This window comes from Amblyomma mixtum, chromosome 6 (genome assembly GCF_055824585.1).
Source record: "Amblyomma mixtum isolate Tamu chromosome 6, ASM5582458v1, whole genome shotgun sequence".
Classification (NCBI taxonomy): Eukaryota; Metazoa; Arthropoda; class Arachnida; order Ixodida; family Ixodidae; genus Amblyomma; species Amblyomma mixtum.
The window spans coordinates 73,605,746-73,632,111 of NC_143017.1; the positions used below are offsets into that span (position 1 = coordinate 73,605,746).

General features: G+C 46.2%; 1 protein-coding gene and 3 non-coding genes across 5 annotated transcripts in view; 3 read left to right on the forward strand and 1 right to left on the reverse strand.

Moving 5' to 3' along the window:
* LOC149339381 (angiotensin-converting enzyme-like) overlaps positions 1 to 13,188 on the forward strand; it is a 27,480-nt gene extending 14,292 nt beyond the window's left edge. For both annotated transcript variants that reach the window (XM_089548146.1, XM_089548145.1), the window contains 9 exons: positions 2,100 to 2,288; positions 2,911 to 3,008; positions 3,599 to 3,768; positions 7,377 to 7,501; positions 7,666 to 7,764; positions 8,371 to 8,515; positions 9,545 to 9,643; positions 9,709 to 9,831; positions 12,769 to 13,188. In XM_089548146.1, the coding sequence (XP_089404272.1) occupies positions 2,100 to 2,288; positions 2,911 to 3,008; positions 3,599 to 3,768; positions 7,377 to 7,501; positions 7,666 to 7,764; positions 8,371 to 8,515; positions 9,545 to 9,643; positions 9,709 to 9,831; positions 12,769 to 12,964 (1,244 nt within the window). In that variant the 3' untranslated portion in view covers positions 12,965 to 13,188. The remainder of the gene's footprint in view (positions 1 to 2,099; positions 2,289 to 2,910; positions 3,009 to 3,598; positions 3,769 to 7,376; positions 7,502 to 7,665; positions 7,765 to 8,370; positions 8,516 to 9,544; positions 9,644 to 9,708; positions 9,832 to 12,768) is intronic.
* TRNAT-UGU (transfer RNA threonine (anticodon UGU)) lies at positions 11,539 to 11,610 on the reverse strand. The gene has a single exon. It is a non-coding gene; the product is annotated as a tRNA-Thr (tRNA).
* Positions 13,189 to 18,496: 5,308 nt separating the features above from the next.
* On the forward strand, positions 18,497 to 18,568 carry TRNAT-UGU (transfer RNA threonine (anticodon UGU)). The gene has a single exon. It is a non-coding gene; the product is annotated as a tRNA-Thr (tRNA).
* Positions 18,569 to 20,060: 1,492 nt separating this feature from the next.
* Positions 20,061 to 20,132, forward strand: TRNAT-CGU (transfer RNA threonine (anticodon CGU)). Its single transcript has one exon. It is a non-coding gene; the product is annotated as a tRNA-Thr (tRNA).
* The last annotated feature ends 6,234 nt before the right edge of the window (positions 20,133 to 26,366 follow it).

A 26,366-nucleotide genomic window follows, 5' to 3' on the forward strand; every position in this document is an offset into this window, starting at 1 on the left:
TCTTAAGGCGAAGCTTAGGTGTCCCCTCCAATTTTCTTCATTCTTGAGGATATTAGGTTAAGCATAAAATTTCTTCTGCAGTCTGGTTCGGTCACTGATTAAAAAGTGGAAGTTCACCACATAGAACAATTGATGTTGAGTGTATTTCGGAGAGCGTTTTGCGAAAAAATACGCATTCAACGTGGAGTGAAAAGAAAACGCAACGAATGAGGGCTCCTAGGCGTAAGAAGAAAAGTTAAAAAAAAAGAAAATTAGCCTGCTGATCAACTTGAAGCCCTTAATTGTTTAACACCGTTTCCGTTCTCTTTTCTCGCACTTATACACTCACGCGTGCAAGGGAGCGGTACGCGTTTTAATCAAAGATGTGCCCAATCAGGCCAACTGGTTATCCTTAATATATTCAAATGACATTGCCTTTTGTCTGTAGTAGAAAACACTTCTCTTGGTAACGGTACGTTGGAAGAAGGCAACGTAGCTCAAACGTACTAAACAAGAACTTTTCATGTTTTTGCACTGTAGTAAGAATGCACTGTGTGCAACTTGCTTATGCTTGTTTCAGGATGAACTATCAGAAAGTTCCCGTTTGTGGTGCCACGAAGCCTTGCCATGTAACTGAACGATCACCACCCTACGAAGTATTAGACAGCATTACTGTTCTTAATTTACATTAATGGCATCGTCAGTGCAGTTACCGATGCGTATAAAATTAGGTTCCTTTGCTGGCATACGTGTGCTGCTTCAAGAACTTCCTTCTGCAAAGGACCAAGTACTTGTTAATTCTGACCTTATACATCTATCCATTATGTGATTGCTAATGCGTAAACAGAAACGACAACAAAACCATTTTTATGATAACCAGGGAAAGGTATGGTTGGTCTTTTTGCAGTATTGCAGTTTTGCATTCTAGTTCAGTTACTCAGCTAAAGAGTATCAGTATTAGAATCCCCATAACTTCCAACATCAGGAGGTATTATCCAAGGGCGTCCGCAGAACTTTTTGCAGGGGGGGGGGGGGGGGGGGGGGAGGGGACCCGATGACCGGGGATGGGGCAGGCTTTAGGTTAGCATCAAAATGGCACTACTTGTGGTCTAAACTACGCACATGAAACAATAAATATAAACAGCAGACAAGTACTAGGCTTGGAGAACATACATTGGATTTTATTGAAGAAAGAATTAAACTAAATAAGGAAAATGCGAAAAGTTACTATCACCTAGGTGTGCTAATCAAGCTGTGCAGTTGTTTTCGGCTAGTGCTAAAAAAATATTCGAAAATCCAAAGGAGGGCGGGGGGGGGGGGGGGGGGGCGGAGGCAGCCACCCCACTTGCTCCCCCCCCCCCCCCTTCCGGACACCCATGGTATTATCTGGGCATTATCCTTCCGTATGCTTTGCGTTCTAAGGCATAAATGAGAGCATGAGTCAGCTGCTAATACTCTTTCTTATATTGCCGGGAAGGCTTCTTACGTTTGTTTTTCTATGTTCCTTGCTTATCGCCACCAGAACGCTTCCTTATCATTTGCTGCTTGATGCACGAGACACGACCAGAGTGCTTTGGGAGAACCATGATAACCTCAGCAGTTTCCACGGCGTTCGAGGTTGTTTTTGTCGCTGTTTCAGTCCTCTCATGTCGAATGTTTGCTGTCATCTTCAAATGAACGGGATTTAGAACGACGAGCACTGTTAACGCAGGCAAGTGCCGCCACCACTACTGTCGAGCTTCTTGAGTTCTGCCCGATACACATTTCGTTGGAGTTCTATACCTGCAAGACTTCTGTAGTAAGTCATCACCTGTGCCTGTCATCACAACCAAGTGACAGTGTGACCACGGTCTGAACAAAACGGCGATATTGATCGACGGTTTTACAGTAAACAAAAACGTCAAGGCACTAAACGCGATTTAACGAAAAGCTGTTAGGTCCGCCTGTTCCAAATGTGGTTTAACTGGCACTGAGACTTGCCTGATGCGAGCACACGCCATTTAAACCAGCTGCGAAAAATACTAATCGGCTCCTGTTCCTATTCCAGAAGGCATCAGATAGCTTACATTGCGCTATACAACGCAGCCAAACAAGTACAAGCAGTGCAACTTTTGTTTCAGGATTCGATGACGCCAGCCAGCTGTGGCAAGATACCTATGAGTACGAAGGCTTCGAGGAGAGCATGGCGCGATTGTGGAAACAGTTGGAACCCTTGTACCAGGAACTGCACGCCTACGTCAGGGCAAAGCTCATCGACGTGTACGGTGACAAGATAAAGAGCGATGGCCCTATTCCTGCTCACCTTCTAGGTAAGCTTCGTTCTGCTTCAATTGTAGGACACACTTTAGAGAGAAATTCGCTACAATTCCAGTCCGTTTCTTGAAGACGGAAAGTCTGCACAGAAATAGTCACTGCGAGAGACCCTAATTCTGGGGTCGGTGTGCCGTAAGTTATAATACTAATGAAGCTGAAATACTTGCCTCATGAGCTTGTCTGTTTCTTGAGTATTATGCTTTCATAAATCGGCAGAAGTTTTACTTTTACGGCCCTACAACTAGCATTCGCCTGCGCGTACAGAATAAATGCGCTTTATAGTTTCTTCCGTCGCACCCACTTTGTTATATCAGCACTGATGTGTCACATTTGTGTTGACGTGACAACCTGACAACCGCGACCTTCACAGACTGTGGTTAAATCATAGAATCGTCGACTATGTCGCATTCCCTCAAGCGCTTGAGCGTCAAAGTTAAGTCGATCCTTCCTCACACACACAAAAAAAACATGTCATCTTATGGATAACTTGGGTATGCAACATTCTTGTGTAGAGTGTGCCTGGCTTACAGTGAGAAAATTTCGGAAAATTTTTTCTTCCATGCTATTTCAAAATATACCTCGGAAAGCTTTGGTTTAGTGTTCTTTACTGCTTTGCAGGACACATTCACTCTCAGCACTGGCATGCCTTGAACGAGTTGACGCAACCGTTCCCAGAGAAAAGGGCTGAGAACATAACGGTCGCAATGAGGAAAAAGGTGAGCAGTATGTACGCTGTAGACCCCAAAAGGTACAAAACTGCGATGAGCATTTGACTATAGAGGATTAGCGGAATAACCATAAAAATTATTTATCCTTCACCTCCGAAGTCATGACCTTCTATCTAAAATGAGTATCAATTATCGCTGAGCGGCAATCCGGACTTGAATGGCCGGGAAAAACAGCTATAGCAATCAAGGAATCAGAAAAAAAAATTCACCGTCCCGGTTACTGTACCAGGTTATGGACGGTTCACTGGCGTCTGAGTAACCGATATGTCCAAATTTTCGGCATCCCAAAAATTTGTCGGTGATTGTAATCTCTCTCTCTAGTCGATTCCATGGATGCATCGCTGAAAGATGGTAACCTTTTCCTATATGTTTCCCGTGATTCCCGTGATATATCAAACAATTTTTTATAATAAAAAAACAATTACTGCCCTGGATGCAGAACTTGCTGAATATCTCTCGCATTTATATGCGCTAACTTTTTTGGTATTCATTAACGCTAATAATCAGATTGAACGATGCTTGAGTGGTTGCCTTCCTGAACTTTTTTTTTTTTGAACTACATTACATGTTCGTTTCAGGGAATGACGGTTACCGACATGTTCAAGCTCGCCGAAGAATTTTTCACTTCCCTTGGGCTTCCAGCCATGCCGCCGATATTCTGGGAGAAATCTCTCCTCGTCAAGCCAAAGGACAGGGAAGTTGTTTGCCATGCTTCAGCGTGGGACTTTTGCGGTACCGGTGACGTCAGGTGAGCCCTGTAGGGTTTATTTACAAACCTTCCCGGATACCAGCGGTAGTAGCCGATTATCGGAGTAGTGATAAAGAAAAAGTTCCATCAGGGCTTCCATCTCGCCTTCTTCAGAGCGAAGCGTCTTTCTCCCGTCTTCTAGCGCATTAACGCTCCTATCCTCTCGGCGACCTTCAACGTCGATGGAACCCCCTCGTTACCAAAGGGTAACGAGCCCTCAATTTTTGCAGCGGGAGCTGTTTCTGAAGGCGCATCCGTTGGAGACACACGCGAAGCTCGTAATAAATTCGCGGCGTCCATTGTGAGCGCGTCGCGCGTGCTGCAAAGTTCGAGGAGCGCCTGAGGAATAGCGCTGGCGGCTCTCACGGTGGAGTTGGCGGCGGAGTCGGCGCAGGGTTTACTTGCGGGCCCCTACACAGCCTCGCGCGGATGAGGAGATGCCGGTGGCAGATTTTAACGCGAGAGAGGAAACAGCGTCGCGCGGAAGCTACAGGATGAGGGTAGTTTGTTGCGTCAATTCTTCGCCTTGCGGCATGGTCGGAGGTGGGTTGTAACGGCGAGGCGGCCCAGCGCGATCGGATTCGGGAAGCCATGCGAGGGGCCCGCACTTATCCAACGCTGCGATCTCTGGAGCGAGAACATTATCGAACGCAACACATGTACGGCTGCAGACGAAAGTCTAAGGCAATGCGAGTTCGTTTATTTCTGCACCACCCAGGAAAGTACGTCAATTGAAAGCATAGAAGCACGAGGGAACATGCGTGCTCCATCCACTAGAACGAACACTAGCTGATTGGATAGTGAGGCAACGCACAAATGATTATATGTCCGCGAATCTGCATCCCGTAAACTTTTGTACGTGACTGTACGTGTGCAGTGGGCGGCACAACAACGAGGACGTCGCAAGTGAAAGCGTGAGGAACAGGCTGCTGCTGCTACACAGCTTCCGTCGGATTTAGTGATTCATGCACGATAGCGTAAACGTTGTGTAACTTTTACTGCAATTGCAGTACCTGTGACCATAGAGTTTCTTACTATTACCTAGAGGGAAAGCTGGCGGCGCTGCCCTTCAGCCACCGTGGACGCTCAAAGCATCATGGGGCGGTGAGCTACTTGTTGCGGAACAGTCGTAGTTTTTCGGGAACACGGAGTGTTATTACTAAGATGTTTCATTCCAAAAACGCTGTCCGTGTGTGCGCAGACAACTTTCGCGCGAACGCAGTGTGCAAAAGCCATAGTAGTGAAAACGCGACGACACACGACGCCAATAAAATGTCATTAAATGTCATTAAAAAACCTCTTAAAGTATCTAAGCAACACCATTTTTTTAAAAAACATATTTACTTTTAAAAGTGCGCTTGTTAATTACGCAATATTAGTTTTTTTAGTGTTCATCACTTGGCCAATAAGAAAGCTAGTCATCTCTTATTTTGGGCAAACTTTGCACTTAAATGCTTTTCTGCTCGTTTGTTGCAATCATTAGACAAGATATTGAATATTAGGACGTTTGTAGTTATCAAACAGCTTAATTTGTCTATTATTTTTTGGCCAAAAGTTGCAGTTCCGCAACAAGTAGCTCACCGCCCCATGATGCTTTGAGCGCCCATGGTGGCTGAAGTGGTCTCGAGGGGTCGCCATGCAAACTCCCATAGACGGGCTGCCAGCTTTCCCTCTAGGTAATAGTAAGAAACTCTATGCCTGTGACACTTGACCAAAATGCTGGCGTCGTCTGTGCGAAGCTTTAGAGAGTGAAGCCTCCGCACTCCAGAAGCTCCACCCACCTACCTCCACCCTGCACAAGGCTTCCACGTAGCAGCGAGACGAAAAAGCGACGGCGAAATCGAATTCAAAAGCGCAGTGGGAAAACGAGCTGCCCTCGTGAAACGCCACCCACCTCCCCTTACCCCATAACTAGAGGGCTCTCGGACAGGTTACTCCCATCTTACTCCTTTCTTTTTATAGTGTACCCACTCTCCTCCGCCCCTTTCAACATCCAGAAAATATATGTTGCGTATGTAAAGCCTCGGCTTGGAGCAAAAACATTCATTAGAGTAAGCGCCGTTCGGAAGGACGACGTGGTGGATTGTACACTTTTACACCAAACAGTACTATTCTCTCCAAATGCGGGTCGGGAGAGTGTTTTATATAGTAGTATAAACTTGAGCCCTTCGGAAATAACGAAGGTAGACAACCTGACGCTCGATTAGACGTTAGCTCGTCATTTGGCTTACACCTATACTTTCAAGCCGGGTAAGTACCGCAAAATCATAACTAAATGGTTCCGAAAAACAAACTATAGTACAAAAATATTAACACTGCCAGTCATCGCGCTCACTCTTACTGCTGTGTTGCCAGTTGAAGCCGCAAAATAATTTTTTTGAATACGAGTCCAGGGCGGCAAGTATCCAAGTATCCTGCAGATTATTTTTTAAGGTGTTACGTGTTTCTAGCCGTTTGCTAAGAAAAAATTGTGCTTAGAAGAAGCGCAGGGACTAGATGGTTTATATTCATTTGTTCCTTTTCATTTTATTTGCCTTCCATCCTACCACCCGCACCTGTGATCAGCCTACACCTTTTAGAGCTGACGTTGTCAGCTGGACTGAAGATACAGAGAATTTAGTAATAGTATAATGGTTCAACAAAAACCAGAACAATACAAAAAGGAAGGAAAAGATGGTGCAAGCCGCGGCAACCGCTATCTAATACCTCAAGCAACCGAGCTGCGGCCGGCGTAGATAAAAGGGACACGAAGAGGATAGCAGGGAGATGTGCAGAGGGGAGCGATAGCGAGAAAGGACAGGCTGAAGCTATGCACTATTTACAAAGCCCAAAAAGTGAACAAGTTTGCCCGATTCTTCGCTGTTCTGTAAATGCATATGGGGAATTTACTCAGGGTCACATGGTTCTGTCATAATTTCTACTGTGTATAAAAGTAAATGAATGAATAATGCACAGAATCAGGTATCGAGTGAGAACTATTCTCAAACTTGTCATCATCATCATCATCTGCCTGACTACACCCACTGCAGGGCAAAGGCCTCTCCCATGTCTCTCCAATTAACCCTGTCCTGTGTCAGATGCCGCCACTGTATCGCCGCAAACTTCTTAAACCCATCCGCCCACCTAACTTTCTGCCTTCCCCTGCTACGTTTGCTTTCTCTTGGAATCCACTCCGTTACCCTTAAGGACCAGCGGTTATCCTGCCTTCGCATTACATGCCCTGCCCAAGCCCATTTCTTCCTCTTGATTTCAACTAAGATGTCATTAACCCGCGTTTGTTCCCTCACCCACTCCGCCCTCTTCCGATCTCTTAACGTTCCACCTATCATTTTCCTTTCCATAGCTCGCTGCGTTGTTCTTAACTTAAGCTGAACCCTCTGTGTTAGCCTCCACGCTTCTGCCCCATAGGTGAGTACCGGTAGGATACAGCTGTTGTATACTTTTCTCTTCAGGGATATTGGTAAGCTACCATTCATGATCTGAGAGAACCCGCCATATGCGCTCCACCCCATTCTTATTCTTCTAGTTATTTCCCTCTCATGATCATGATCAAACTTGTACCCGATTCTATTAGTTCTCTAATTCCGGTCTTATTTACTGTCCCTCAGGATCAAGCAGTGCACACAGGTGAAAGGGGACGACCTTCGTGTTGTGCACCACGAAATGGGTCACATCGAGTACGACTTGTTGTACGCCAAGCAGCCCATATTCTTCCGCACGGGAGCAAATCCAGGTAATGTGAACAAGCCTGCCCCTGTTGAGCCTGTTGGCATTTTCTACTTGGTTTACGGTGCTGACTGGCATACTAGGTGTCAGGGGGTCATTGCTAGCGACAATACTGCTCGCTTGCTTTTCTGGCCTTGTGAGTGACGCTTGTGTTTGCAAAAATGTTTCCAGGTTTTCACGAAGCGGTCGGAGACACGATAGCTCTTTCCTTCACCACACCGAAGCATCTGAAAGCCATCGGCCTTTTGGAGGGCGACACAGACGACTACGGTAAACATTGTTGTGATTATTCCTTATCCGATGCAAGAAATGTTTTGATTGTGTATTTTGTTGTTTTCGCTTAAACGGGGTTTCAATCACTTTTGTGACAAGATTTTATACAATATGACCGCGGCAGCCAGAGAGATCACCTATAATTAATTGTCTAGCACAGATATTCGAATGGCGCGCTATTCTCACGCGAAGCAATACTATCAGGTGCTTCTGCAAAGTTGAGTGCACTGTCGAGTGTTACAAGCAATGACTTTGGTGGTATTGTAGTGCTACATTTGTACTGTGACAGCTTCCGAGTTATGTGTTAGCAGATAGTCGTTGTTCAGCAGTGCGTAGTCTGTTCTGAGAAGTTTTAGAATGATGAGAATTGTCCCTTTACTAGGAAGCAGTAAATAAGACGAGCTGCCTTGGAAAATACAGAAATCATCGCCAGACGCTGCTTTATCATTCAGGAACATTTTTACACCACAACTGTAGTGACGGGGATGGTATTTGTTTTTATTTGGTTCCCACTGTTCGTCCGAGAGTTAAATTGGTTCGGCTTACTGTTATGCCGTTTGAAACTGGCATCGCGTAACGCGCTGCTTTGGCTTTCTCTCGCAGAAAGGGACATCAACCAACTGTACAGCGTCGCACTTGATAAAATAGCCGCACTTCCGTCCTTGTACATTTACGACCTATGGCGCTGGAACGTGTTCAAGGGGAAGTTCAAGCCCGAGGAGTACAATAAGGCCTGGTGGGACCTGCTGTGAGTAGGAAAACAAGTTCCTTATAGTACCTTATAGCGGTGTATGACTGTGTAGATAAGAGTTACAGATGGAATGTTTCCTTTCCGCACACCTCTTACATTGCATCCCCGTGAAACACCTCTTGTCGAAGATGTTCCTTTGTTGTAAAGGTTCACGCCTTCGCGTCGGCATCGGTACCACGTATTCGTACCAGCAGTCAAGACCTGGAGTAGTACGCGCGATTTTTGATCTGGATACTATCACCCATAAGCCATCACGCCACGTCTTGGATTTACGTAGATATTTGTTTTTTACTATGCGCTCTTGCAAGCGCTTCCTCTCCTCCAGAAAATGAAAAACAGCCAATGGTAGCATATTTCTATCTTCTCTGAGGAACGGATGCTATCCTGAACCAGCAGAATTATGTAGGGTCGGCGTTTTATTGAAAAAAAAAACAAAAGAAAGATATCGGAACGATCTATACAGGAGCACCGTCAAGTCGACAGTGCCCGTTGACATCACACTTGCCACACGTATAAAAAAAAAAAAAAAGTCGCTTGGGTATTACAGGTTTACTATATATATTTCATCTCACAGCTGTTTCTCTTGTGGTGCTACAAGAAGCTCTGTTTCGACAAACCTGTGCGTCCCGCACTGCATTTTTCCCTTTATGCATTTTGATTGCGGTGCCTTTGCCGTTTATTTATCATTTCAAGCCATAGGCCAGCACATGCTTCCTTTTGAGACAGAAATTTCATTTGGCCAACTAAGTGCGAAAGCCCCCTTCTGCATGCGTGCATTCCTACACAAGGTCAAGCTTGCGGTTGTTTTGCTCACTGTTTCGTGAATCTATGAGACCGATGCAGCGTAAACATCTCGGATGTGCTTAATAGGCTTGTCTACGGCAGTCTAGTCATCAGAGGAGATACAAAAAAAGCGGAGAAATTTGCGATGCTTTGCTGAATAGTGTACAGAGTTTGCAAAAAGTCTGCGGGGCTTACACAGATGTTCGGTTCTCATTGATTTTTTTTTTGTTGCTGTTGTTCCAGGCTGGAGTACCAAGGCATCTGTCCCGGAGTGGCTAGAACTCCAGAAGACTTCGATCCTCCTTCCAAATTTCACATTTCCGGGAGCGTTCCTTATATTAGGTGCCTGAACAACTCTGCAGCTATTTGTCAACGAGTACGAGGCTTGTGCTATTTTTCTTTTTCAGGTATTTCACCAGCGCTGTAATGCAGTTCCAGTTTTACAAGGCACTGTGCGAAGAAGCGAAGCATGTCGGACCACTGCACACATGCGATTTCTATCGGTCTAAAGAAGCCGGAAAATTGTTCAGGTGAGTTGACGCTGTACACTTCCTTCCTTCCTTCCTTCCTTCCTTCCTTCCTTCCTTCCTTCCTTCCTTCCTTCCTTCCTTCCTTCCTTCCTTCCTTCCTTCCTTCCTTCCTTCCTTCCTTCCTTCCTTCCTTCCTTCCTTCCTTCCTTCCTTCCTTCCTTCCTTCATTCATTCATTCATTCATTCCTTCTTTCCTTAATCCCTTCCTTTCTTTCCTTCCTTTTTTTCTTTTTATTCCTTTCTTTCTTGCTCCAAATCAGCCAGCTATGTCAAATTAACGTGCGCTGTCTTCCATGATAAACTGTGAGAAGTCTTTCTTTCTTTCTTTCTTTCTTTCTTTCTTTCTTTCTTTCTTTCTTTCTTTCTTTCTTTCTTTCTTTCTTTCTTTCTTTCTTTCTTTCTTTCTTTCTTTCTTTCTTTCTTTCTTTCTTTCTTTCTTACTTACTTACTTTCTTTCTTTCTATCTATCTTTCTTACTTTCTTTCTTTCGTTCTTTCTTTCTTTCTTTCTTTCGTTCTTTCTTTCTTTCTCTGCTCCTTCTTTTCCTTCTTCCTTTCTTTTTTTTTCTTCCTCTTTATTCCTTTCTTTCTTGCTCCAAATCAGCCAGCTTCCACGATAAACCGTGAGCAGTTTCCATGATTCCAGAACCACTTTAAAGGAGGCTCAGCATCTGGTAGCATTACGAGTGTCAGCATACACGCCAGGTAGCTTGTTACGGTGACAGACGAGGTAGCTTTTACGCGGTGGGTACCGCGTTAAAGTTGTTAATACTGCGTCGCGTGATAAATCACGTGCCGTATCATGTGATTCATCGTCTCTGACCTCTTAAACCATGCCAAACAAAGCGGCTGAAACGCAGAGGGGGCTCGTGCCAGAGGAAGGCATGTAGTCTAAAGCGTGGGCCAAAAATATGACGGCGCTGTTCCAACACTGTCGTATTTCTGGCACGCTTTAAACGAGTGCGCTCCAGCCCTCTTAATGACCCGGAACGACTGAGAAAGCGGCGTAAACCCGCGGCTCTTGGGCTGTTGCCGGTCGTTTTTTTTTTAGCAGAACATATGCCATAACTCTGATAACGGCAACTTTCGCATCTCTCTTCTGTCTGCATCGTCACCTATCATAATCCGCGCTTCCCTTTCACTGATGCAAAGTAGCAGGCCAGGCAGACGTCACTCAGTCCGACCTATCTGGTTTTCTGTCTAAACAAACCTCTCCTTTGACGTGGGCGAATGGGAATAAACAATTAAAAACTTGTGGGAAAAATCAGCTGCTTCTCGGGGAAAACTAAATGTAAGGCTATTCAATATTTTTAAAAGGCTAGTAGCTGGGAATATCCACCGCAGCTAAAAGCGGACCGATGAGATCATTATCAAAAAATATATAACCGGTAGCTTTAAATTCAGATTCTTTCCGAAAAGAATTGATGGTCGACTACAATAGCTACCACTTTGACTTATCATTGCTTCCGCCACTGGAATATACACACAAAAACGAGCTCATTCCAAGACCAAAAATGCGTTTTTAATGCCTTTTTAGCGTTTCCAATGCAGTTGCTGCGTCATTTGGCCATTTAGTCTTCAGGCTTGCCACTGCGCCTGAAAGAAAAAATCATTATTTCTTATCTTTAGGGCCATATTATGCGCATGAAAAGTCTTGAAGCGTCACACGCACAACGAAACCAGAAAAAAACGAAAGAGCAAAAAAACAAGCCGCCAGTGAGGATCGAACTCACGACCGCTGGTTTACAAGACCAGCGCTCTGCCACTGAGCTATAGCGGCGACGGATGCAACGCACGCAGCCGTCGATAAGTATGGCATGCACGTGACCCTAAATGCGTTTATGATGTAGCGTAGATAAAGTATCATGTAAAACTCTCGGCGCTCGCTGCTAGTTGCTAGCTCGCTCGCCCTCTCTCTCTCTCACTCACTCACTCACTCACTCACTCACTGACTCACTCATTCACTCACTCACTCACTCACTCACTCTCACTCACTCTCACTCACTCATTCACTCACTCCTACACTCACTCGCTCTCATTCACTCACTCCTTCACTCACTCCTTCACTCACTCGCTCGCTCGCTCACTCACTCACTCACTCACTCACTCACTCACTCACTCACTCACTCACTCACTCACTCACTCACTCACTCACTCACTCACTCACTCGCTCTCATTCACTCACTCACTCGCTCTCACTCACTCACTCACTCATCCATTCACCGACTCACGCACTCACTCACACGGTTATCGCACACTCGCCGAAAATTGGTCGTGAGGAAATGAAAGGCGCCTGACTCATTCCTCTGTGGGTACCTCAACCACGCCGTGAGGGAAGGGATAGAGGTGGGAGTGAAAGAAGAAAGAAAGGTGCCATAGTGGGGCCGAAATAATTTCGACCACCTGGGGAATTTTAACACGCACTGACATCGCACGTCACACGGGCGCCTTTTGCGTTCCACCTTCATCGAAACGCGGCCGGCGCGGTCGGATTCGAACCCGGGTACTCCGGCTCAGTAGCCGAGTGCGCTATCTCCTGAGCCAAAGAAAGAAACAACATCATTAAAAAGGGACGAAAGCGAGAAGGTCAGAGACATAGCACTGCTCTTTTCCCTTCCTAGTAGCACCGTTTATTTATTTATTTATTTATTTATTTATTTACACATACCTTACAGGCCTCCGGAGAAGCATTATGTAATAAGAGGGGTCAAATACAGAAGTTTCTGTAAAATAGGCCCATAGTTCGACTAGCTGAAGAACGTATTATTTCGCATTCACATATTCACCCATTTAACCATTCGTTCATTAGCTGATCTACTTACTGGCACTGTCTTACACATTAATTACCTCACTCGCTCGTTCACTTGCGGAGAAAACAGAGTATAGCTGGAACTGGATGACAACACTGCTCTCTCTCTCACTTCCCTCCCCCGTTCAGTGACGTGCTCTCCCTCGGCAAGTCACGCAAGTGGACGGAGGCCTTGTCAATGCTGACCAAGGGTCGCACGAGCGAAATGGATGCCGGTCCTCTGCTCGAGTACTTCCAGCCCCTCTACGAGTGGCTCAAGATTCAGAACAAGAACCGAACTGTCGGATGGAAGAACGCCGAGTCGACCTCGTGCCCCAAGGCGTGAAAGACGGCGTGAGAAGCGCGCTTCACTTCTCACACGGACCACTGAAAATAAAATAAAAAGGTAAAAGAAAAAGGGATGGCCGGCTGAGTGTCCGCGCCGCAGCTTGCGTTCAGAGGCAGCACGTCTAACGTGCAGCTGGCCTCTTCCAAGGACACCCAGCGTGGACAACGCACGAAAGAAACTCAATACGGAATAAATACGCCTAAAATGCACAAAAAAAATGTCTCCTGCTTTCTCCGTGGAAGATTGAGAAAGTGAGCGGAGCGTGGTTTCCGGTGGTCGCTAGCTTCTTTATCATGGTATAGTAAGAAAACATCAAACGAAATGCTTTAATAAAAGCTAAAACAAAAAAGACGACCTTTCTCCGAAGTGCGCGCGAACGGAAAGCAAGACCCGTTCAGTTCGGTCATTGGAGGAAATGGCAAGAATCTAGCCGCCAGTGAATAGAGAGTTTTAGCAGCACCGTACGGTAAACACGGTAACTACGGTAACTTCTACTGTGGCTAGGCAAACCTAGCGAAGGTAGTATAACGGCAGCGTGTTACCGCATTTGCTGGCTCTTCGGCTATTAGAAAAATGTCCTTGCGGCAATATGCGTTATCCGAATTAGTGCACTGCACGGGCTCGGGCCAGCCCGAAAGCCCGGGCCCGGCCCGACCCGCGGGCCGGGCCGGGACATGATTTATTTTGCCGGGCCTGGGCCGGGCCCGGGCCTGAAGTTGCGGGCCCGGGCCGGGCTCGGGCTTAAAGCTGCGGGCCCGAGCCAGGCTTCGGTCCGTACAGAAACGGCTGGTGTCCGACTTTTCATTCAATATTGCAGAGTGAAGTGCAGAACTGTGGCATTGAAGCAGTGACACGGATGAGCTATCAGTTATAGTACACGCTGAGAAAAAGACTAAGCTTTATTCATTCACTTATTTATTTCCTTATTTCCACGCCGCAGTGCAGTAAGAGTAAAATTCAACGGGCCTTAATTGGCCACTGATCATTCGCGTTCCAAAAACATACCTATATACACTATTAGAAATGCATTAGGGAAAAACAATTAGTTTAGGACGCTTATGGTCTTCAAGCACAAACCATGAAATACTCAAGCCTTTTAGCTTTTCTTTTCTGCTGAAAGGTGACCAGTTCGGCTATGAGCTCAACCTGTGAGATCGCATTCGGTAAAAAAAATGTCATCCTACTGCTTGCTAGGCAGCTTTAATATTTATACTTCGCAGGCGGCAGAATATAACTGATTACAATCATGGGGGAACGCAGAGTAGACTAATACGCCTGTATGCAGCCCTTTTTATTTGACTCTCGAAACTTCCGAGTTCATCTTTGCCCACCTACACGAGATCAGTCTCCAAAAGACGGGCCTGGCGAGAACTACTCTTCATCACTTCCTTCTGGGTTAAAAAGAACCAACTTTCTTAAAGCCAAACTGCGGTTTCAGAACCTTTGTCGGCCAGTTCCTTATCGGTGTAGTAGCAGTCTACTTGCTCAGTTAAGGCCGATTCACACGACGGTCCGTTTGCCCGCTGCCCGCGCACTACGTGTTCAATGCGTCAGCACATTGAGAGGCGCGCTGGATGAATGGATGGATGGCGGCCGACAGCGCGCCTCTCAAAGTGCTGACGCATGACCACGTAGTGCGCGGGCCGCGGGCGAACGGACCGTCGTGTGAATCGGCCTTTACTGTGAAACGGGCCGGGCCGGGCCCGGGGCTGGGCTTCACTCCGGGATTCCCGGGCCGGGCCGGGCTCACTAGAGCGATAATTTAGCGGGCCAGGGCCGGGCTCGGGCTTCAGGTCGCGGGCTTGGGCCGGGCTCGGGCCTCAAATTCAGGCCCGTGCAGTGCTCTAATCCGAATGCACAACACTTGACGTTAACAACAACCTAGTTGGGACGGAAAATGAATACGTATTTGTTCGTTTTTAATGTTAGTGTTAGCCAGTTTCATGCCAGCAACAAAGCAAGCCCCAGTCAATTCGGTCATTTCATGCCAAACGCACGAAAGCTTCCGCTCGACCCTCTCCAATTTATTTTTTTAAATTTGTGGCTTTGTATTGTACGCTGTCAAATGCAGTTTCTCTTAAATTTTTTTCCCTTCATATCATAGCTCTTTGAATTTTCCAGACCAGTGCAAAACTAGGCTCTCCGTAAATTTTTTTCTAATTTTATTTCTTGTTTGATTTCAAATTTTTTTATGGGCGCTATATATGATTTATGGGCGCTATACTTAATTAAGAATCAATAAATTGTCAGTACAGAAATTTTCGGGAGATTCGTCGATGACACAAGATGACAATTTCCTTGAAACACCGCAACAATTCCCTTTTGCCCACATTTTATCTCTCAAATGTCATGAAATGGGGAAAAATACACCGAATTTAACATCACCGCGTCCACCGCCAATGCGCATGCGCAGGCTCGCACGGTAGTGGGTAGGTGGCATACGTTACGCTAAAACCCCGGTAAGAGTTCCCTAACACAACTGCGTCCATAGCTAATAAAAAATTGGCTGCGGTTTAGCTCTGGTTAAACCTGGAGTAGCGCGATAGCTCCGCCGAGCCGCCTACTTATACAACTGCGACACCTCTCCCCCTCTCCATTCCCCCCCCCCCCACCCGACACGGCGCATGCGCACAGCTGTTGCAGCTCGGTTTCGCCGGCGCGCCACGCCGCCGGCAGCAGCAGCTGCTCCGCACCACGTGACCAGTCAGCTCAAGGCCACGGCGCCGCAAGGCCACGGTGCCGCAAGGCCACGGCCACGGCGCCACGCTGAAGGCTCGAAGAGGTGGCGTAGTATAGCTCTCGCTACAAAAAAAATCAGTTATGGTATGGGGAGATCAACAAATTCGTCTGAAATTACTGTTAGCGTTAGCATATAAAGCCAGTTATGCAAATTGTGTCATACCATCTGGTAGGGAGTGGTGTGCGGCAAAAATAAGATTGGGCAGCGTCTAGATTATTTTAAGGCAGCGGCCTCACGGCGGCCATCTTTTTGAGGCAGGGGGTGAACCACCAGTCCGGTGACATTATTCTTTGGACTGAGAAAAACGTGAAGTGATTGGCTCCGCCCTTTAGGCCCTGCCCAGTCACCCTTTCACCAGATGTCACTTGTGCTGTAGCTTGTTGCCCTTGGACAATCTGGTCAGTGAGAAAGTAGAACAGAGTGATAATGATGTGCTAAGGAGAAAAGAAAAAAGAAAACTCAGCCCTCCCCGCGTGTATCTTATCACTGAATATCGACCCGTATGATCACAGGCAAGGCACATCGACACCCTCTCTCATGTCCCTCTGCGATAACTGGAACAAAAGAAAACGCTATCTGAATTTGAGCCGCTTCTAGTTCTAACTGTTCAGCACTCTGACATATTCACTTCTTCCGGAGACCGTCACAAACGCCATGATGGTAGGCCTCAGAGCAGGCGGCGATAAGCGAAATAAGATAAGCGCCTAGGCTTTCACAATGGCTCTTGTCCGTCAGCATAGAGACCACTGTGACGTAGGGGCAAGGCATCCTTTGCGATTGCGAATAGTAGTACTTGCATTCGTCTATTCTCAGTAGCACGCTAATTAGTGATTAGCTAAACTCCGCATTGAACCTATCATAGGAAACATCATACATAACATTGCTAAAATCACAGAAAAAAAGAATAACATTAAATTCTGCTGGGTTCCTAGCTATGTCGGAATTGTGGCCATTGAGAAAGCAGATACATGCGCTGGACAAGCATGACTTAGTCATTTACAACACGTGAACATACCACACAGGGATTGTTTGAAGTTAATGAAGGTAAACTCGGAAATAGGCGGCAAGGTGCATGGGAACAGCTGGTAAACAACAAACGGCATTCTGTAAAACCCAATTTAGGAGAATGGAAATCATTAGGGGTGTGCGAATATCAAATTTTTTGAATACGAATCGAATACGAATACTTAGTTCCGAATATCGAATCGAATATCGAATAATCAAGGACAGACGCATTTAATCACTGCAAAACATTTATTTGGGCACCCAAGAACATCACGGTTCAACTATCGATGATTAAATGAACACAAAAGGTGTGTGTGGCTGCACAAAAAGTATCAAAGTCTCGAACATTATTCTTAGAAGAGTGGAAATATCAGCGAAGATGGCTAGTACATAGCATTGATTAAGGCTAGCTTGCCATCAGCACAAAAGCGCGTTGCTGGGATGACGTAAAAGATTGTCGTGAAGGAAAACCAGCTGCACCACATGGTCAGACAGAAGTAGTTCCCTTCTAACTGAAACGACTCCTCCAGCTTCAGAAAATGCCCTCTCACTTGGCACTGACCTGGCACGTATTGCGAGGTACTTCATGCACAGCTCTGACTATACCAGCTTCAGAAAATGATCTCTCACTTGTAACTGACCTGGCACGTATTGCGAGGTCCTTCGTGCACAGCTCTGACTATACCAGCTTCGCAGGTATAGCCACAAAAAAGCTCACCAGAGCAGTCAGCTACGGCATGGCCATTGGAGGAAGGAAGAATTCATTCCGTGTAGTCGCTGCCATGTTGTTATATATCTGTTGATAGGGCTTGCGGACCAAAATGCACGCCGGTGCTCACAATGATAATTCGGCTAGATACGAATATTCGCGTCGGGTCGAATATTCGAAACAACACGAATACTTGGATTTCGAATCGAATTCGAATACTAAAAATATAATATTCGAAATATATTCGAAAATTTCGAATATTCGCACACCCCTAGAAATCATGTAGACATAAGGAGCGCTTTATAGAAGTTATTTTATGTCAACTACGCATCGGACGCACACACCTTGCACATAATATCTTACTAAAAAAAACAAGACAAACCTCTCTGCGAAATGTGTGCTAATGAACTCACTGTAAACGCCATTTTAATATCCTGTACAAAAGTTGAAGGACTAAGAAAAAATATTTTAGATCATTTTACATTGAACACATTCCTTTAGACCTCATGTCACTTTTAGGTAATCAAGCACTTTTCATTTCTCATATATTTTTAAGTTTCTCAAGGAAGCTACCGTTTTAAACAAACCATAGGTATTAAAAACTTCACCCTACTCTCAAGACAATCTAATCCTGTATTTGGCACATCATAGCCTTAGCTGTTTTTGCGCCATTAAACTCAATATAACTAACTATAACTAATTAAACTCCGCACGACAGAGGAAAAAAAAATTAAGGCTAACACGCATTTTTGTTATCGGTTCTTTGCTACAGATTGTTTAAAAAAACTTCCCCGCATAGCCAAATTTTGAAATGCCGTAGAGATGCCCTTGTTTTGTTTGTTTTTGGCATTCAGGTAGCACGAAATGTCATGTCTGACATGACGTTTAGGCGTCGGCCGCTGCCTCGACTGCTCTGAATGAGAGCTGCTGTTCTGCAGTCATTTGCACAGCTGTGCTGCTTATCAGGGCGGCCTCTGCAAACGCTTCTGTCACATTTCGCGCGCTCTTTCGTCGGAACGCCACAAGATAGACGGCTACTGTGTCGACTCGACTCATGAAGCGCATTGTTTCTGTCGCCGCTATAGCTCAGTGGCAGAGCGCTGGTCTTGTAAACCAGCGGTCGTGAGTTCGATCCTCACTGGCGGCTGCGGTTCTATTTTTTGTTTCTTTTGGGTCATTAATTACATTTTTATATTGATATAAGGCTCATGATTTAGAACAACCTGTCGACTGTCATTCCCAGTCCCAGAAACTTAAGGTTGGATATTTAAAAACAAAAGCTTAATTATTTTATTTTATTTGCAGCTTCGGATGTTGTAACGTACTTGCGAGATGCACTCATCACTTCTTTGGGCGACTGCAAGTATCGTAAGGAGAAAATTTTGCTTCTTTACGCAGCTTAAACCTCTCCCCCCCCCCCCTTCCGCCTCGGGGTCAAAAGCTGTTCTATGTTTTACTATTGCAGATACAATCAGCAGATCAAGCGCGTTACAGAAACTATCCTTCCCGTTGAAATCAGTCAGATAAGGAGCTGAAGTGGCTGAGGCCCAAAGCGGTAATCTTGTTCTTTTCTGCTTTGGCTAGCCGTAGGTATGGTGCCACGTATGTGATTCTGCTGATAACGAATAATTGGACAATAATCTCAAGAGGATCCTCCATCATCCATACGTGTTAACTTGCAATTCTTTAATGTAGCATACATGTCTGGCCTACACTCGTTTCGAGTTTTTGTATAGTTTCGGTGTTCTTACCGTTTGACTGTGTCCTAAAACCCAGTACCCTAATCATGTCTACCGAGGGTATTCTGTACTCGTTTACCGTTAGCGTTATCCCATGTTCATGGGGCTTTCTTTGCCTCTTTTGTTGGCCGAGGAAGAGCGCTTCCGACTTCTCGGACAGCAGTCGTACTTGTTTTAGGTAAGACTCAATTTCATCGATCCCTCTTTGGAGGGTGCTTGCGATGTGCGCGTCACTGCCTCTGGTAACCCAGAGAGTGAGGTCATCCGCGTATATTGTGTGGTTGAGCCCCTCCATATCTGCCAGTTTCTCCGGTAGGCCAATCATTGCAATGTTGAAGAGTCTGCTTCTCTGTCTCTGTCCGCTGTTTTATTCGCGCTAGCTAACATGTCGCAGCCAGCGTTTCGACGTCGATGGCGGTCAAAATTTTTCCCGAGCCCTCCACCTCGACGACCAGAAGAACCTAGTCAGCACTGCCGGAGTGGCAGCAGCCTCCTATGTAGTCTTGGGCGGAAGACACCCCTCACGCTCCTCATCCTCCACAATGCACCACTCTCTCTCTTCCTTCTTTCTCTCCAAACTTCCTCCTTTCCTAGCGGCGCGGTTGATGTGTACAGCGAGAAGTTTTACGGTTACTGTTCCTTTCATTTTGTAAAAAAAAAAAATTAAAATCTCTATGGGCTGTTACGTGTATAAGTAACATAACCCACCGCACTCCGCTAAATCAGCTTTATGAAATATCAACGAGCGGTACCCTTTGTCAGACGAGGCATTCAGCGGGCGTTCTGGCAAGGTGTGTTAAATATCCTTCATGTCGAAATTTTGACGGCCACCACAGATGATAAAAAAAGCAATATACTTACGGAAGACAAAGTTTACGGAAGCCGCCGTCATCCCATGTGGCCGCTATAGCTCAGTGGCAGAGCGCTGGTCTCGTAAACCAGCGGTCGTGAGTTCGATCCTCACTGGCGGCTTGATTTTTTCTGTGCCGCTTCGTGGTACGTCTTTTGCTTTTTTTCTTCAGTGCGCCATTTAGTGAGCTGAGTAGCGTGTTAAGAAATTCAAGTTGAGGCAGCAAAGCAGTAGAAGTAATAAGACTGAAATTTTTTATCATCGTTTTTGGCAGTTCTTTGAGCCATTCCTTCCGCCTCTTCACTGCATTTCAATTTTCACCCATATTAATGGCGACTACATATAAATTATGATATGGCCGATGTCCGCAGATCTCTTAAGGAATAGCATCAGCTTATCACCGTTGGTCGCGAGGCCAGTAAGAGAGCGGGTAGGAGTTACAGATTGCTGTTGCGCACAGCTATCAGTTCGGCATTGGACATCGGTTTGTCCATTGGCTAGATTGCTGGCTTAAATAGATGTATTACGTCTTATTTTGTCCTCATAACATGTTTGTGTAAATGAGGGTACGTGTGTGTGCTTGTGTGTGGTGTGTGTGTGTGCGCAGTTATCTCAGAAGCACACCTCTTTTGCGACACACATTGTATTGTCGCTCCGACACGCCCGTTATCACGCATCGCAGCGCACGTGCTGTCGAGGTATGGCGGTGCATAGTTACGTGCAGCACGGCTGTAACCAAGTAGGTTGTATCCCCTGAACTGCTGCAGGGCGCGCGATGAAAGGCGAATTTACTTCGTGAGAGTCCTCACGCGGCGGATTCCCCTCCCCCTATTCTTACACGGGCTGTATTTGAGGATATGCCTGTGCCAAATTTTATATAAATTATTTGACGACACTGAAAAGAATCTCAGCGGTAGTAAGTCGTTTGACCACAGGGTTTTTTGCTGTGTGCACCAGCTGTAACTCAGTGCGCGGAACTAATGCTAGTAGAAAGTGGCTTGCGTCAGATCTCCAACGGAATGCGGATGCGGCTGGGAGGATGTTATTCCTGCACCCGCATGCATGACTGCGTGTTTGAATGCCTGTTGAATAAAGGCGGCAACACGCGCGGCTGTGTTATGCGGACGGGGACAGTGTGTTTGTTAAACGTTTCGCTTGATTAAAATAAAGAAGAATTTATAATCTGTAATTTACTGAAACGTTCGCAGAATCATGATCACTTTCTTTTTGAACTTCGGCATCAACCACGGCACAAAACTGGGGTGTCGATCTTGACAATTGAATTGCGAAAAGATAAGATTTTCAGCAACTGGTCATGAACAAGTCAAATGAAAGATGTTTGGTACCCATACGGGTTCCCTGATCGCAACGAGGCAGGCGAAATGACCGAGCAGGGGAAAACTTAAGGGCGAAGTTTAGAAAGCGGAATTCTTTCTTCCGTGCTGTTCATGATATTGTGACGAAGACGAAGCTGGCAGTGGCGCGGGACGGAGCGCTCGCGCTAGGCCAGCGGCCATTAAATCATCTCATAGGCATGGTTCACCACGTCTCATTCTTCGGCTGGCCGCCACGTAACATTTGGTGTGAGGTGCTGGGGTCCCTTCATCGCCATCCTGGTCACGGAGCTTCGGCGTCCTGGGCCTGCCGTGGACGTCGGCCGTGACTACCTGGTGAGCGCCGCACGGCCGCGCCCCAGCCCGCCCGACCTGAACCGACCTCCACGCTCACCCCAGCCCCGTCCCCCGCCCGGACCACACGACACGACGACCCAAGACCCGACGGACCCAAGACCCCACCGACCCAAGACCCCACTGACCCAAGACCCAAACGTGAAGACACCGCCCCCCCCCCCCCCCCCCCCTGCCCCTGCCGTTCGGTGCGTCCAGAGACCTCGGCCGTCAGCTCCTGGCACCCTACGGCCCGGATGCTTCGTGGACCGGGACTCATTCTCTCATCTTTCTCATCGTGGCGGCCAGCACTGCACCATCTTGTATATACTGTTCAACCCTCTACTCAAGACCATCGCCATTTCACGCGTCTGTTCGTCACCGATCGGGACGATCGCTCGGAGGCCCCGGGTAGTGTGACGAAGACGAAGACGAAGCTGGCAGTGGCGCGGGACGGAGCGCTCGCGCTAGGCCAGCGGCCATTAAATCATCTCATAGGCATGGTTCACCACGTCTCATTCTTCGGCTGGCCGCCACGTAACAATATCGGTCGTCGACTGGATTGAGGATGATTTGAGCAGAAGCCGTGTTGTCTCAATCAAGCTGATGTCCAACCTTGCGCACGTGCTCGTCAAGCGCCTTGATGCAGCGGTGACAGTATTGGGCGCAATGGCTGACGACCGCTTTTTCTGCCTATTGCAGACCGCAGTTCCACCTCCGTTGTATACACTATTGTGTATCTACCGTCCCGGACCAACAGCGCGCTGCATTTCAACCGGCTTGCTCATCTTGCCAACGCCACAAGACACGAGGACATATCGTCTTCAAACGACGTGACCTCAACTTGGCTATATAAACGCAACAAGGATCAATTACTCGCCTTTTGGCAGCAGTGGCAGCATTGCACGGAGTGGCTAACCGCTTCTCCTTCATATTGCAGATTAGTAAATTTTCTGCTTTTATTTTGCCTTTGCGGTCACTGCTGCCTTATAGTGCGTCTAAGGTGTTTTAACTAGAGTGTGAAGTGTCGAAGGAACTCGTACAGTCTGTGTAAGAGCTGAGGAAAGAACTGAAATCAGAAATTAAGGCAATGAGGGAGGGAATAGAAAAAAACCTTTGAACAGAAGAGCGTGGTTTTCGTACTCAACTGAATAACCTGAAAGAGGGCGTGGGTTTTATAAGCAAAAATCTACAGAGAATATTTACTACAATCGAATCGGTGCGAAAGCACGGATTTGTGCTACGTAGAAGGCGGCGGTTAGCAGGCAGTGCCGCTGGACGGAGCGCTCGCTCTAGACCAGCCTCTCGGGCATGCACTAGACGATTTTGCTAGGCTCTGAACCTCCGGATTCGTGCTTCTGCACTAAAAGCAAAGAATAAGCAACTACACTGTCCGAAACCACACTCAATGAAAAGAAGACATCACAAAACTAAAACGAAAAGCATCGGTAACAGGTCTGCATGATTAAAAAAAGACCTCGCAGAATGGCACAACTAGCTCTTCAAATTTTAGCTGTGCACCAGAAACAAAATTCTTGAAATCAGAGGTATCAGTGAGGAGCCGAATGAAAGCCTAGACAAAATTGGCAATGCTATCGGCGAGCCCATACCACAGTAAGGCCGACGTATGTCACCCAGTTCGAACAAAAGGAACGAAACAAATATGATAGTCCAGTTCCAGCGACGAGAGAAACGCGAAAAGATTGTAGTACAGTGCCTTTGGATATGGCGCGAAAGAAAAGGCTCACGACGTCGGTTGTAACGACGTAATCGGAACCAGATCCCGAGAAAGATAAGTTTATCTACATCAATTAACGCCCTTGCCACTTTGTGAAAACGTTGCTAAGATAGGCCGCGGCGTTCAAGCGCGAATTTGGCTGGCGGTTTGTGTGGATAAAATATGCAAACGTATTGGCACGCTGTACAGTCATCCTCGGCGGTGCCGATTAATAAGGAAAGCGACTTACTGAAGACCTGTGAAGGCAATTGAAAATGATGTGCGCGTAGTTTTTTCGGCTGCTTCACTTCATCTTGAAAGGTGGTCGCAAAGAACGTTGTGCCATCCGGCAGAAACACCTGCTGCGGTGCTGAAATCCCCCAGGCCGACCTCGAGGTGGAGAAGACTGGAATTTTTGGGCCGCACCACCGGACGTTACTGGACTTCCTTCGAGATTCAGGTGAGTATCTGCATTTGTTGATAATACTTCATGCCAGCAGGTACATTGTCACAATAAAAAAAAAATGGCGGGGGCTTAGCTTTGGTTAAGCCTAGTAGGTTGCGAAGCAAAAGCGCAGCGCCTCCAACTGAAGGAACGCAGTGCGCCGCGTCTACAGGTCACGCGTGGCTGCCGGCCGCCGCTGTGCGACGACTCAAAGCGATCAAAGCGTGCTCGGTAATTTTTTTATATTTTGTTTTTGATGTTGCGACTGAGAGAAAGAAAACGTAATCTACAGCTGGTATGACGTCACAGTGGCAGTAGCGCCACAGGTGCGCAGCGCAGCAAACACACACCGTAACTGCAGCCGGGGCCTCTGAAGGACCGAGTTGGTCGCCCATATTCACTCCGCTAATGGTCAAACGTAACTGCGGCCGGGTCACGCGAAGGCTTGAAAGTGCGAGTAGTATTGCTTTCGCAATAAAAGTGACACCAAAGCAAACGAATAGTTAAAACTGTTTCATTTCGGTACGAGATCTGTTAAACAAAACCATGACGATTTACATTTGCTGCTCGAGGCTTGTGAGACATGGCACACTGACGAATGTGATTATTCTGTGCTGAGATGGTACAGTCGTTATTTTCTAAACCGAGAAAGAAATAGAGGAGGCAGCGTGTCCATTCAAACTAGTCTATCGGGGTTTAAAATTGAGCATGATTATACAGCCATTACCGCCGACTATGAAGTTTTGCGCATTAAGAAGGGCGAAAAATATTTTCTGTTACTTGCAGATCACCAAACAGAAATATTGTCCCGTTCCTGATTTTCTTTTCCTACTTATATGTAAGGTGACCGAGTCGCGGTTATGCACAAAGGAGGGGATAGGAATAACTTAAGCAACTATCGACCCATGTCCGTTCTTCCTGCCATTTTAAATAGACTTGAAAAGATGGTTAGCACTCGCATAGAAAACTTCTTAAGAAAACACAACCTGATAAAGGATTACCAGTTTTGTTTCCGGAAACATCGCTCGACCGGAAACGCATTTTTAATACAAGCGGAGACAATACTAGACAATTTCGAGAAAAAACATGTTTCTACGAATGCGCATTAACCGGTCGTATCTAGATGGTCGGCGTCAGTATGTTGAGTATAAATCAAAATAAATCGCTCTTAAAAATAATTCAATCAGGTGTTCCACAAAGAAGCATTTTAGGACGCATTGTTTTCTTTGTACATGAATGATAATGTAGATTCTATAAATACTGTATATTTGTAATTTATACCGACAACTGCACACTATTTATTACAAGGGAAGATTTAGAAAATAATAATACCAGATGCAGGGTTATTTTGTCAAAAACTGCAAGAATGGTGCAGAAGGAAAATTTCTACGCTAAATGACTCCAAAACCAAATGTGCTCTGTTTCGTACACCCGACACCTTACCTGTAATATCCGTTAACATCACTCTCGGTACGTACACATTTGAGTTAGAAAAATGTGTGAAAATTTTTGGCGCATTACTTTTCGAACACATGTCCTGGAATGAACATGATAATTATTTATCCAAAAAATAAGCAAGATTGTAGGACAATTTGACAGAAACCGGCCCACCCTCCCACAAGTCACGAGAAAACTCTTATATAAAACGCTTTTCAACTCGCAGTTACGCACTGCACATTAGTCTGGGACCAAGTCGAACCTAAGTAAACTAATCTCGATCCAAAAGAGGGCTACCAGCGTTGTTGAAAACACTACATTCCTAGAATATACACAGGGCCGCTTTTCCTCAAACATAAGATACTCAAAGTGTAAGACACGTAGGAGTGGAACTTTTAAGAATTTAGAACAGTGTAGTAGAAGGAAAATCTGACACGTTCCTAAATTTGGCAAACCCGTTGAAAACTACGAACACATACCCGTTTAGGTATCAGTTCCGGCCTGTACGTGTGTTGGCGTGCGGTATACACTGAAGGCGATATTGCTGCTTTTTTGATGCACGAGGACGTCAAGGAAATGCAAGGAGCTCTGCTGATCGATTTCCACAGTAAACTGCAAACTGGGGTCTACTGCGTTCAGTGCGTGTGGAAGCTGAGCGGTGTCTTCTTTGTGTAGGACGCAAAAGCTTATGCCAACAGGCACATTGCCACAGTAAAAAAAAGTACCACCAAAACAAACGAATGGTTAAAACGGTTTCATTTCAGTACGAGATCTGTTAAACAGAACCATGACGATTTACATACAGAATACCTTCGGTCTTGGTGTAAAATCGGCGAGAATTCTAGCTTCCACAGCCTTCATAATCAAGTTGGGTCTTATTTGCTCGCTTCTAAGCTTGAGGAGGAGGAGGAAAAACTTTTATGATAAAACTATACTGTGCTTGGCTTCTTGAGTGGAGCCCTCAGTCCAGGGCTTCATGCGCCACCGCGACCCTGCAGACCCACTACATAGCTGCAGCTCGCTGGTCTTGCGAGTTCGTGCCGGTCAGAGCGGTTTCAAGAAGGGCCCTCAGTCCTCAACTAGCACTACA